Source organism: Kogia breviceps, chromosome 18, assembly GCF_026419965.1.
Source record: "Kogia breviceps isolate mKogBre1 chromosome 18, mKogBre1 haplotype 1, whole genome shotgun sequence".
In the NCBI taxonomy this organism is placed as follows: domain Eukaryota; kingdom Metazoa; phylum Chordata; class Mammalia; order Artiodactyla; family Physeteridae; genus Kogia; species Kogia breviceps.
In genome coordinates this window covers 499,159-513,350 of record NC_081327.1, presented here as the reverse complement: position 1 = coordinate 513,350, position 14,192 = coordinate 499,159, and the positions used below count along the sequence as shown (strand labels likewise).

The 14,192-nt window shown below is 43.4% G+C and overlaps 1 protein-coding gene across 20 annotated transcripts in view; it reads right to left on the bottom strand.

Moving 5' to 3' along the window:
• Window positions 1-3,724: 3,724 nt before the first annotated feature.
• The window catches only part of ZNF606 (zinc finger protein 606), a 50,506-nt gene continuing 40,038 nt past the window's right edge, over window positions 3,725-14,192 (bottom strand). For 9 of the 20 annotated variants that reach the window (XM_067019861.1, XM_067019862.1, XM_067019866.1 and 6 more), the window contains one exon: window positions 3,725-10,252. In XM_067019861.1, the coding sequence (XP_066875962.1) occupies window positions 8,265-10,252 (1,988 nt within the window). In that variant the 3' untranslated portion in view covers window positions 3,725-8,264. Of the gene's footprint in view, window positions 10,253-12,970; window positions 13,254-13,991; window positions 14,051-14,192 lie in introns of those variants that run through there. The other 11 variants (XM_067019871.1, XM_067019874.1, XM_067019877.1 and 8 more) reach the window with 5 other exon arrangements.

Below are 14,192 nucleotides of genomic sequence, written 5' to 3'. Positions count from 1 at the left end.
GCATAGGTACCGCTGATTTTTCCTTTCGCTTAGTCTCCAATATGCTTTGGCCCGACACCGTCACTGATCATGTATTTAAAATGTTGGTATTTTGTTCATCATGCATTGTTGCGGCCTCTCCCGCTGCGGAGCACAGGCTCCGGACGCGCAGGCTCAGCGGCCATGGCTCACGGGCCCAGCCGCTCTGTGGCATGTGGGATCTTCCTGGACCGGGGCGCGAACCCGTGTCCGCTGCATCGGCAGGCGGACTCTCAACCACTGCGCCACCAGGGAAGCTCCAAAATTATTATTTTTTAAAAATGAGAAAAGCCTTTGAGTTTGGGCGATCTTAAGTGCAGCCCATGGACTACAACTCCCAGAAGGCCGCACAGGCCGCTGTCTCCCAGCGGCCTGAGTCGGAGGCACGCCACGGTACCTTCTGGGAGTTGTAGTCTGAACCTCACAGGTGCTCCCCTGTCCGAGGAGGCCAGGGCCCGGCCTATGGACCACAACTCCCAGAAGGCTGTGCAGCCCAGCCGCGTCTCCTAGGTAACTGAGGATGGGCTCCACCATAGTCTCTTCCTGCTACGGTTGTTCTCCAGTTGCCTTAAGCTTTTTGCTCAAGGTTACGAGTTTTTAATTATTACCGGAAAGAAGGTAAATCCGATCCAAGCTTCACCATGACCATGACCTTTTCTCTTGGGCTTCAGTACTTTTTAATAATGTGGTTTCTTTGTGTTTATCTTGCTCTGAGGTTCACTGAGCAGTTTGAAACTGTACGGTGAAGCGTTTCATCACTTCTCTGCACACTTCTGCACCACGTTGGTCCAAGTTTCCATCTCTTGCCGGAAAGACCACAGTAGCCTCCGCGCTTGCCTTCCTTGGTAACGGTTGCCTCCATCAGCTCATTATCCACACAGCAGCCACTAGGACCTCTTTAAAAACAAAAGCATTTTCTGTCCTTCCTGGTTAAAGTTGCTCAGTGGTTCCCATACAGAAACCCAGCCTTCATGCGTGTCTGGGCAGCTCACCAAGGCCTTGTGGGAGGTCATCCTCTCTGTGGGTTTTGACCAGACCCAAAAGCAGGGCCTGGAGTCAACTTCTGCCAAACAGAAAACAAAATCAAGCTTAGGTAAGGAGAGACTACATTCAGAAAGATGATTCCAGTAAGGAGAGAGGGACTGTCGCAGTAGGGAGAACACTCTTGACAGTAAGATCTGCAAGCATCTCCAAGGTTGCGCAGAAAGGAACTTTCTTTCATAGGGAGGAGTGAACAAGGCTAGAAAGAACCGGGTGTGGGGAGTGGAAGATCGGACTGCAGCAGGAGATGTCTTGCCGTCAGCTGGTTCTAGAGAGGGGCCACTTTCCTGCATTCGAATACTTATTTAACCTTAGAAGTAAGTCAGAGTTCAAGGGTCTTTGGGGAGGGAAGAAGCTGAACTAAAGTTTGGTGAAGTCAAGTCAACAGACTTTTGTTCTGATTGATCAGCGCGGACAGTCTAGCTAATCATTTATCAGAGTGAATGGAAATTTGGAGAGTCTGGCTCTGGCCTTGTCCTATGTGAAAGAGGGGTCAAGAGGCCTATCTGTCCTTCACAGTAAGCCATTTCCTGGAACACAAAAGGTTGGAGGGATTCAACTGTCTCTGTTTTCCAGGAGCCTGGAGGTTAAGGTTCAACATTGTCACCCCTCACCTCCAGATTTCACCCCTCCTTTATCCCAGAACCCTTTGAAGAGGATCTTGGGGTTGCCCCTCTAGGCCACATGAAGCCTGGGCTACCACCGTTTCCTATGGTGTCATCATTGCATGGGGCCGGGTTAGAGTCCCTCACACCTTGCTTGGGTCCTGCCCAACGTGGACCCATAATGACCCCAATCCAAGCTGGCTTCCTTCCATGTCAGGTCCCACTGGATGTCTGCTCCCAGCATGACAAGAATCTCCCGAGCACTGGGTCTAGCGGATCGGAGTTGGGGCCAGGAGGTCTACATTTTTAATAAGCGCCCAAGTGACTTCCAGGATTAGGAGTTTGGGGAGCAAGGCCAAACTTAGTGACTTCCTGCTGGAAAATCTTATCGGGTTCCCTGTGATTCGGGCCCCCAGTTCTCCACCTGGGGACCCTCCATCCTCAGGGTATAAATACTCGTCTAGACTCTTCAGCAGTTCCTCCCAAGAGGACCCACCTTGAGCACAGTGCTGCTCACTCCATCTGCAGAGGGATTTTGTCTCTGTGACGACACAAGGGAGGGTGTTGCCTGTGCAGACATAACAGTATCTGCAGGGAAGGCTGGGATGAGCCCTGACCCTCGTGACTCGAAGACTGTGTTGCTGGGGAGCTCCCAGCACCGCCCACATTCCTGGCCACTTCTCCCCTCTGCCCACAAGATGAGTCTGATTTGTGGCATCTCTGATATCCACCCCCACCCCCCGTTTTATGTTCAAGCCTTCTGACTAGTCCTTCTCCCACATACAGGGGTTCTTGACCATTTGTCTATGATTACAAAGCCCTTCTCCCTGTGGGCACCACCCCACAGTCACCCCCAGTCTCCTCTCCATGGTCAGGAGACCCAGGATGATGAGAACTCATGGCCACCCCACCTGATGAGGTCAGGCTGCTGGGAAGCACAAGCAACAACCAGCTGGTGCGTTCCAAGCACTCACAGAACCACAGGTGCTGTGCTGGACACTAGGGACACAGCACGACCAAGACCAACGAGGTGCCCTCCCCCATGGAGATCACAGCCTAGTGTGTGGTTTCGGGAGATGGTGTGGACAATAAGGAAGGAAAAATATAGACCAGGTGATGTTCCATAGTGACGTGTGTGATGAAGCAAGTAAAGACAGGGCAGTGAGGTGGAAAGTGAGGAGAATTTGTTGACTGGACGGTCACGCATCACCGACAGCTGCAGTGACACAGCCTCTGGTTCAGGCTTCGTGAGGAGTGGAATCAAGGCAGGGCTTCAGAGTAGCTGAGAGACAGGCAGAGACTACATCACATCAGGCACATGTTTCTCCACCCTGCCTCCACAGAGCCCTGGGCTAGTGAATCACATTTCAGTTATCTTGTGAGGTAAGAAGTCAGTGATTGGCTTTCTGATGCCTTCACCTCTCCATCCTAGGATCCATCCTCCCACCCCTGAATTCAGTGGGGTTTACAGGGACCAGGATCTGATCCTGTCTCATGTATGCATAAAAACTGATGGGAGTAGCTGCTTCCCTAAGAGAAATAAATGTGCTCACTGGCCAGGCAGTAAGCAATTTTCTGAGCATAACTATTTCAGAAAGAAAAACACCACACTGGATTACAGATTCCACCAGAAGCACGTATATTAGAACAGATGGACCAAAATTTTAACTTAGTCAATTAAGCACGTTTAAAGAGATATGGCATGATACTAACAATAGGAAATGAGAATAAGAACACATAAAAGAGAACCAAGTAGAAATATTAGAAATGTAAAATAGTGGTTGAAATGAAGACACAATAGAGGAAATAAGCAGCAAAATGGACAGCTGAGAAACAAATTAGCAAGCTGAGGAAATGTCCAGACAAAAGGAAGGAGAAGGAACTAGAGAACATAAAAGAGCAGGTAACAGATATGAACAACAGACACAGACACGCTGACATCTAAATAACAGGAGTCCTAAAAAGAGAAACTTTTTAAATGGCAAAAATGAAATATTAAAAAATAAGAGATAAATTTCCCAGAATGTAAAACAGAATAAAGACATCAGATTAAAAGGCCCATAGAAGTGTCTTATGAAGTTAAACATTTACTTACCATACAACTCAGCTATTCCACTCCTAGGTTTTTACCCAAGGTAAATGGAAACCTGCATACACAAAAAAGCCCTGAAGAAGAATGTCCACAGCGGCTGTATTTACACCAGCCCAGAACTGGAAACAAGTCAATGTCCGTCTACAGGTGAACAGGATGACTACCTGTGGCACATCCGCATAATGGAAAGCCACTCAGCAAAGAAAGTAGACTACTGACAAATGCTACAATGAGGATGAGCCTCCAAAACATGCTGAGCCAAAGAATCTGGATACAAACGTAGCATATGAATAGAATACTGTATGATCCTATCTTTATAAAACTCTAAAAGACGATTCTAATAGGTACTGACAAAGCAGACATGTGGTTGCCCGGGTCTTGGGGTAGGGTGGAGATTAACTGTGAAAAGACATGAGGGAACTTTTTGGAGAAGGGCAAATATTCTCTATTTTTATTGTAGTGGTGGTTGCAAGGGTGTTGACATTTTTCAAAACTCATCAAACTGTGGCCTTAAAGGGAGAGTCATCAGCATACCAGTGGTGTTCACAGGGCTTCAAGACTGGATGAGATCAAGGCACTGTGAGCAGATGGGAAGTGGGCAGTCTGACGGTAAGAGGTAAAGGGGGTGGGGAAGGAACAGCAAAGGGGTCCTGAAATGAATGCCAGAGAGGCAGGAGGCAAGTCCCAAAAGCCAGGTGAAGGTGTTTCAAGAAGGAAATGATCTATTACCTAAGAATCTAAGATGCTGCTGATAACGTCAAGGAAGAAAACAGAAATGACCACTGGATTTAGCAATGTGGAGGTCATCTGGCAGCAAGGTAGGTTTTGGAGTGGGTCCAAGAAAGAATAGAAAGGGGTCTTCCCTGGTGGTCCAGTGGTTAGGAATCTGCCTTCCGATGCAGGGGACGTGGGTTCGATCCCTGGTCGGGGAACTAAGATTCCACATGTTGCCAGGCAACTAAGCCTGTGTGCCACAACTAGAGAGAAGCCCATGCGCCACAACAAAAGATCCCATGTGCCCCAACTAAGACCTGATGCAACCAAAAATAATATTTTTTTTTAAAAAAAGAAAGAATGAAAGGGAAGTGAAGACAGCAAGAACAGACAACTTTTGAGATATTTTGCTTTCTGAAACAAAGCAGAGAATGATTCAGGAGCCAGAGGGTTTTTTGTTTTGTTTTTTTTAAGTATGTTTACATGTTCATGGGGATAATCCAGTATATATAGAAAACCTGAAGATACAAGAGATAAGGGAAACTTGCTGAAGCGATGTCTTGGAGTAGTGGACATGGGACAGGCTCTGGTGCCAACCCAGTCAGTTCATATACAGGCACCAGTGGGAAGGCACGGAAATTATGGAAAGTGGGCAGAGAAGGTGGACAGATGTCATGCAAGGCCCCTGCTGGCTTCTATTCACTCAGGGAAACAGGAAGCAAAGTCGTCTGCTGGGAGCAAGCGTAAGGGAAGATTCAGTGAAGGGACTGTTGGAATCTTGGTACTAAACAGCCAACTAGCTTAGGAAAAGACACTTGAAATGGATGGTGGGAGGTTCCAGCCACTGGTAATGGAATGGTCCTAGGGATGCCAATGGGAGTGACTGTCTGTTGCAGGGTGGGTGACAAAACCATAAGCAGACAGGTCAAAGAACTGTGAGGTCAGGACACAGGAAGATCATCCACCTGGACAATAAAATCAGGAAGTATTATGATGGGGGTTGTTTTAGATGCAATACAGCAAGAGCTGAAATCTTTACGGATGGCAAGAGTGAACCATTCATAAGGTGATTGGAACAGAGGGGAAGCAAGAGTGATATATGACAGTTTGGTGTCCCAAGAGTCAGAACTCAGCTTTAGAGAGAAGGGAGGGAACACCATCTAGAAGCAACAAATGAAGAAGACTGGGAGAGAAAGCAGCCACTCCCTGCAAGGATCATTAAGAAAAGGTACTGTGCAGAGGGGAGACCCAAGTTTCAGACACAGCAAAAGATGGCTGAATGGAGAGTTCCAACTGGGCCCAGCAGGTTTCAGAGTTGGGGAAGAGTGTCAAAAGGGCAATGATCTGAGCTACATGTGGGTTAGAATAAGGGAGGTAAGAGGGGACCTGGGAGCCCTGGGCATATATAAGGTTGTGTAATAGGTGGTAGGGAGGTAGGGAATCCTTCTAGGAGGAAGGAGAAGTCTGGGACCCTTTTAGAAGGACACTTTAGAAGTCCAGGAGGCCCTTTTAGAAATATTTTTTAAAAGATACTAAGCTTGGTGGTACAGTTACAGAACTTGCCAGGATGCCTGTGGAATATTTGTGTATGACTTATAAAATCCTTTGTAGTCCCTAAATCAGAGAATCTGGGTTCAAAGTATATTACTTTGGGTGTTAGAATACAATACCCATATATTGGCAGTACACCTCTTGATGCATTAGGCTGCTGTCTCTTACAGAGGTTAATAGTGCTGCCTCTATTCTCTCCAAGGATCTCTGCACAAATCACACAAGAAATCCAATTAATTTACCCCTGCAACCTTTACTGGGCAACCCCTATACATTAAGGTAGGGTCAGTGTTACATACCTATGGAAGCGCCAGCTACGGGAGTCTGACAGTGAGCACAGAGTTCCACCATACCAGCAGGCCACTTTTTCTCAACCACTGGAGGGTCATGGACCCCTCGAGAACGAGATGAACCTTCTGTACTCTGGATTTCTAACCAATGCCCTTGAAACCCATCCAGGAAGGACTGCTGGCCCTTAATTATAGCCCTACCTTAGGGAAATACAGGAAATATTTGTGAACCGAAGAAACACCACCCAAGTCCTCCTATTCATCTTGCCCCCTTTCCACTCTGAACACTCAGAGACACTTCCTCATTTTATGACTGATTAGCTCCCTTCCCTTCTGAATCCTCCCCATTATCAAGTAATCTCTTCATCTGGAGAAGATAAAGAAAATATAAACATTGAATTCTAGGGAGACCTTGAGAAATGGTGCTCTCATGTGCAGATGTGTCTCTTGCCCTCTGCCTCATGAAGGGCATTCTAAACCCATCAAGGGGCATTTCCTCGGACTTGCCCAAACCTCCAGTGAGTCCTCCAGCCCCTGCTCTGCTGTAATCCTCAGGGTCATAGGTGGTGAAATTCTAGGGAACCCAGGGCCCAGAAAATGCACTGATTCTGAATGTCCAATCCAGACTTATATTCCAAAGGGAGCTTTGCTCTCATAGTACCCGAAATCCCACAGGGCAGAAAGCCAGGTAACTTTACTTCTCATTGTTTAGGAATTTGATTTTTATTATCAAATATCTACTATAAGAATACTGGACAAAATTAAAAAAAAAAAAAAAATTAGGGGAAAAAAAATCACTGCAGAGGCAGTGCAACACATTGGTTAAAACAATCTCTGGAGCCAAACAATCTTTCTACTCCTAACTAGCTGTGTGTCCTTAGGTAGGTTTCTCATGATTTCTGCCTCAGTTTCTCCCTTTGTAAAACTGGGATAATAATAGTACCTATCTCATAGAATTAAGGGGACTGAACAAGTTAATATTTGAAAAGTATTTAAAACAAAGTCTAGCACATGATAAGTGCTGTATGTGTTCGTAAAACTTAAAAAAGAAACCTTAACTGGGTTAATTTATCCATGGGTCTTTCCAGTTGTTACGCATATACACTTTTTAGATGTTATAGTTGATATGTATATACAATTTTGTGTCTTTTTTATTCCTTTTTTGTTATGTGTATTGACTCAGTATCCATAATTATAACTTAACAGTGACTGCCTAAAACAGATTACAAACTAATTGTCCAACAATGCAGTAATGAGTAAACCATGGTCACTGACACACTGGGTTATTAAGTATCACCTTTTGTTCCAACAACATCAGCCTCATACTTATGGGCAATACCTTTCCATCATTAGTAATCTCATTTACTAATGTTTTCTAAGGTTAATCTCGATCAACAGTAAATATCCCATTCAACACTTTTTTTTCCTTAAATTCAGGTTTAGTATTCCATATTCTATTCCTTAAAGGGCACCCAGACCCTCCCCTTATAATAGCACAATCTGTGTTTCCGTAATGATGCACAAAATGTTATTGTAAAGTTCCATCCAATATTCCAGCTTGATGCAAAACAGCATATATCTAGTTGAAACACTTTTCCTAGGATAAAGTTTTTCCCTTAGCAATGCACTCTGATCCACAAATAGTTGAGATCTCTTACTAAAAGATGTCTCATCCCCTACATTCATGTTGCTCAAGTAGGATTCCTGGTGGACCATGAGGGAAGTCTGGTGTCCTCTTCACTGTAATTATTTGATGTTAAATAAAGGCTACACAATTATGGAAGGCTTTTGCCTATTCTTTTCATTCACAGGTTTCTTCTACGAAGATAATTTCTACTGATTAATAAGGGGAGAAGTCTTACTGAACTCGTATTAAAAATTTCCCATCTTGATTACACTTATAGGGTTTTTTTCAGTGTGTTATCAAATGTACAATAAAAGAAAAATCTCTCATCAATTCAATTCACAGAGTTTCTCTTCACTATGATTTCTCTGGTGTTGAAGTAGGGCTGAGTGACCACTAAAGGCTTTTCCACAGTCAGTGCATATAAAGCGTTTCTCTCCACTATGCATTCTCTGATGAATAATAAGAGAAGAATTCTTACAGAAAGCTTTTTCACAATGATTACATTTGTAGGGTTTTTCTCCAGTATGGTTTCTCAGATGTACAATAAGGGAAGAACTCTCATTAAATGCTTTCCCACATTCATTACATCTATATGGTTTCTCTCCAGTATGAGTTCTCCTGTGTGCAATAAGATGAGAGCTACAGTTAAAGGATCTTTCACATTGATTACATTTGTAGGGTTTCTCACCAGTGTGGATTCTCCGATGGGCAACAAGGTGGCAACTCTGGCTGAAGGATTTTCCGCATTTATTGCACTCATAGGGCTTCTCTCCAGTATGAGTCCTTTGATGTCTAACAAGGTGAGCCATCTGGCTACAGGATTTTCCACATTTATTACATTCATAGGGCTTAATTCCAGAATGAATTATTTCATGTTTAGTGAGGGCTGAACGTTCTCTGAATGCTTTGCCACATTCCTGACAGTTATAGGGTTTCTCTCCTGTGTGAGTTCTCTGATGGGCAATAAGGTGGGAGCTCCAGCTGAAGGATTTTCCACACTCAGTACATTTATATGGTTTTGCTCCAGAGTGAGTTCTTTCATGTTTACTAAGGGCTGAGTAATCCCTAAAAGCTTTTTCACATTCATCACATTTAAAGGGCTTCTCTCCAGTATGCATTCTCATGTGGGCAATAAGATGGGAGCTCCAGCTGAAAGATTTCCCACATTCAGTACATTCAAAAGGTTTCTCTCCAGTATGAGTTCTCTGATGTCCAATAAGATGGGAGTTCCAGTTGAAAGACTTCCCACATTCATTACATACATAAGGTTTCTCTCCTGTATGAATTCTCTTGTGTACAATAAGATGAGAATTCCAGCTGAAGGCTTTTCCACATTTATTACATTCATAGGGTTTGATTCCAGTGTGAGTCCGTTCATGTTTAGTAAGGGCTGAACGATTCCTAAAAACTTTTCCACATTTATCACATTCATAGGGTTTCTCTCCAGTATGAGTTTTCTTATGTTGGATAAGGTAAGAGCTCCAGATGAAAGACGTCCCACATTCATTATATTCGTAGGGTTTCTCTGCAGTGTAAGTGCTTGTATGCTGTGTAAGGAATGAGTCATACCCAAAGACCTTCTCCCATTCATTGTATTTATATGCTTTCTCTACAGTACCAATTTTTTGATGTTCCATAAAGGATGAAAAGTAAAAGATATTCTCATATTCTTTGTAATCATACTGGTTTCCTCCAATATGAAGTCCTGGATGTTCACTAAATGATGGGCTCTGGTTAAAGATTTGATGGCATTCCTTATATTCATATAGTTTTTCTCCGGTATGCATTCCCATATGATCACCGAAATGCAGTATATGATTGAAAGATTTAACAGCATCAGTACATTTGAAAAGATTATCTCCAGTTTGCACCCTTGCAGGGTGAACAGGTTGCATGGAGTGGTAGAAGGCTTTGTCATACTCATTATTTTCACAGGTAATCTTATCTGCATACATTATGGCTGAGTTACATCTCCAACTTTCAGCATTTGTATCAGGCTTATAGAAATGTTCTATTTGAGAAACTTTCTGAGATGGAACAATGCTTAGGCTCTGGCTACACCCTGCTCCAAGTTCACAGAACTCAGAGCCTCTTTGAGACAGTACTTGCTTTTGCATGAAGACCATTTGCCTCATAGCTGTACTCTGGTTCATGTGATACATTTCTAATTGGTCTTTACATCCCAAAACTTCTAACCTGGAGAACCAAGGATCATCCCATATGTATCTCTCCAACTTCATGCTATGGGACTGTTCCTCCTCAAGAATGCTCTGTGTTGGGATCAATGCTTTGCTTTCAAGGTTTCTCATCCATTCTGAAATAAACAGAAAATATCCATGAGCGCATAGGGAAAGAACTCCTAAGAGTAGAGTGGAAAAGGTAAGATTTACTGTCCATATTATTGAAAAGGTAAGCATAAATTTGTTTCTAAATAGACCTGTAACCCAGAGGAAGATTGTTAATAGGAAAGAGAAGAATAGTAAAAAGTGAACAAAAGTAGTTAACCAGAATACAAAGTGTGCACTGAATATGAACAAAACCCATTTAGGAGTATCTTCCCATGAAAAGGAGGACCAGTTATTACATGTGTGCAGGGAAGAGTTAACTCTACACACTTGAGTTGGTCACACTTTGCACATTCCCAAGAAGGCCTGTTTCATGACTGGCCCTCGGCCAACTCCTAAGGACTGAGATCCTGGAATGTTCTAACTCATAAGAGTGTTCTGCGTGCTTGAACCCTTGAAGTATACTGTACCAACTTCTCTAGATAGTTTGTACAAACAATGTCATTTATGGTGAACACCTGCTTTGCTTCTGGGGTTCTGGAGCTTCCATGATTAGTCAGTCAGTCATGTGTGTCTAAATGACCAACCCCCCAATAAACACCCTGGAGTTGCAGGCTTGGGCAAGCTTCCCTAGTAGGTGACACTTCACACAACTCATTGCTGAAGGAACTAAGTGTGTTCTTTGTAATTAAGTGTGTTCTTTCCACTGGGAAAGAACTACTGAAAGCTTGCATTTGGTTTCCTCCAGACCTAGCTCCATACACCTTTACCCTCTGCTGATGTTGCTTTGTGTCCTTGCACTGTAATAAACCATTACCCTGAATATAATGCCTTTTGAGTCCAGGGCGTCCTTCTAGTGAATCACTGAACCTGGGGGGTTGTCTGAAGGATCCAGATGCATTTAATACTATTAAGGTGAAAAAATAATAACTGGCTTAACAAAAGACAGATGAACAACCAGCCCCTCAGCAACTAATGTTTAAATTATTAAAGTGTGCTAATTCATTTCTATGTTATAATGTCCTTACTGTTCCCCTACTTTGACACCTGCCAAAAAAAGAAGGGGACAGGGTTAAGAGAAAGTATCACCAACAAAGGCTTCAAGCTATCACATTATTTCCTATCTCACGGAGTTCAATCAATAACACAAAATCATCCACCTGAATGGCAAAAATCACATGGTTTCAGGATACTCCTAAAGTTCTTCTAACATGTGTAGAATAATGACAAAAGAGATAGACTTGAAAGACAGCACACTGCAATGAAGCAGATACAGGAGTTATAGTCTGATAATCTGTATTTAAGTACTGGCTCTGCCACTATCCTTACGTGACTCTTCTGAAGATTAAATGAGATTGTGAATCCAGCAAAATGTCTGGCAAATTCAATATGTGGAAGCTACCTATCATCACTGCTGAGGTATCAGTCCTCCAACAACAGGGGTCTGTATTAGTTTCCTATTGCTGCTGTAACAAATTACCACACATGTAGTGGCTTAAAATAACAAACTCACTGTCTCACAGTCTGAAAGTCAGAAGTTCTAAATGGCTTTCACTAGGCTAAAATCAAGATAGCTTTCCTTCAGAAGCTCTAGGGGAAAATCCACATCCTTGCCTTTTCCAGCTTTAAAAGCTGCCTGCATTCTTTGGCTTGTAGCTACCCCCTCCATCTTCAAAGTATATCATTCCAACCTTTGCTTCTGTCAGTCACATCTCTGTGTCTCTGACGCTCCTGCCTCACTCTTAGAACAACCTCACGATAACATGGGCCAATCCAGACAATCCAAGATAATCTATCTCAAGATCCCTAGTTTAATTCACATCTGAAAAAGTCTCTTTTGCCATATAAGGCACCATATTCACAAGTTTCAGATGTGGACATTTTGTGGGGTCGGGTATCATTATTCAGCATACCACAGGGTCTAATGCTGCAGGTACCCAACAGGGCCTAGACCCTTGTCCTCTTTCTCCAGGTTTTTCTTCTTTCTTCACTATACACCATTTTCCCCCTTTTACTACCCAAGTCCATTACAACAGAGAGAGATTCTACTCTGCTCAAGAAATGGCACTTACTATCAATTTTAAGCTTAGCTCCGAGTAATTAGGGAATGATCTTCAAACAACTTTTGAGTTTTTCCAGTAGAAATTTTTAAAAATGGTAGCTGACCAAGTCACTGATTAGATAAACAATGTCTGTCCAGCTTCATACTCAGTACTTATGGCCTGAGTGTCTCTTCCACCTGTAAATTATAATCTATGTGATGAGGTGATGATCTAAACAGTTATGAATACACCCATTACATCACTGAGAGTTTGTGGGGTTGTAGATGCTAAGCGGATGGGAGGTCAGAAAAGGAGACCATGACAGAAGCAATCAAGGAAGGTTTCACACAAGAGAAATGACATGAGCTCAGTCTTTGGGCATGGCTCATATACAGACAGACTGCTGGCATGGCATGAGCAAAGGCATGCATGATGTGACTGAAATGTAAGGAGGGCCTTAAGGATGCCAGCTGAGTAAACTGCAGCAACTAGTCAGGAAATGAGCAAAATAATAGACAAAATTGGAAGGTCTTGAAATCCAGTCAGAGTTATTTAAAAGGCAACTCAAGTCACTGTAGGTTTACTGGCAGAGACCTCATAATGGAAGATTTCAGGGATATAAATCTAGAAACAACATCTGAGGGGGCTAATAACAAATAATAATTCACTCACCAACTTGAGCTGGAATTTTATGAGGGTGCCTACCTGAGGGTGATGTTGGTGGAAGCTGAATGACACAGCTGACATTTCAGAGGAAGAAAATCTCAGAAGTCAGACAAGAGATTACTTCTTAGAGAGGAAAGAGCAGGCAGTCAGGATGACTTCCCCATTTCCAGTTTAGCGGACTCACAGAAGGTTGGCATCAGGGATATAGATCAGGAAGACAGGGAAACAATCTAGAAGGGAGAGCCGATATTCCTGGTTCTATCGAGATCAAAGAGACAGTTGAGATGATTTCCAAGAAGGCAGAAGTGTAAGGATGGAGGTGGTGGAACCACAGGGCTCAGGACAGTTACTTAGAATGGTCAGCACTGACCATTAAAGCTACTAGAATTCATGACTCCTTGGTGGAAGGTTTCAGATCCAGATAGGGGGCAACTGGTAAGACTCCACGAAAGTCCACTTTGTTAGATGGGAAGATGTCCAACTTCAGGACTCAAGAGGGGGCCATGGTACATCGTTAAATTAAAAACAACAAGATAGGGCTTCCCTGGTGGCGCAGTGGTTGAGAGTCTGCCTGACGATGCAGGGGACACCCCGGTCTGGGAAGATCCCAAATGCTGCGGAGCGGCTGGGCCCGTGAGCCATGGCCGCTGAGCCTGCGTGTCCGGAGCCTGTGCTCCGCAACGGGAGAGGCCACAACAGTGAGAGGCCCGCGTACCGAAAAAAAAAAAAGAAAAAAAAAAAAAAAACAAGATACAGAAAGATGTATATTGTATTCTACCTTTGGAAAGATGAAAAGTAACTACATATGCCTATATGCTTATAGTTGCATGAAGAAACTCAGGAAACAAACAATAGAAATTATCACAAGTAATTAACCTCGGTAAGACGTCAGTGAAATTTCACCACTCCATAAAAGCAACCATAAAACTGGCAAAACCTGACAGAATAAGTTTCTTCAGAATTCTCTAAATTAACCAAAGCCTTGCAGCAACCCAGGGAGTTTATTCAAGGAAAACTGAGTTTCAATAATAACGGTGAGTTTTGTGGCATTTTAACTTACCCTAATCCCATCTGACTCCTCAACTCAGCAGTTGCCTTGGAAAATAACAGCTCACATTTCTGGTGATAGAAGGAACAGAACAAAGCTAGAGCTTTTTCAAAGCCTCATTCCCAAAGAACAGTCATTATCTGACCTGTTTGGTGGTTCCCAGGAAGACCCAACTTGAAAGGCTTGTGGGAACTTGCATAGCGCTAAAAACTT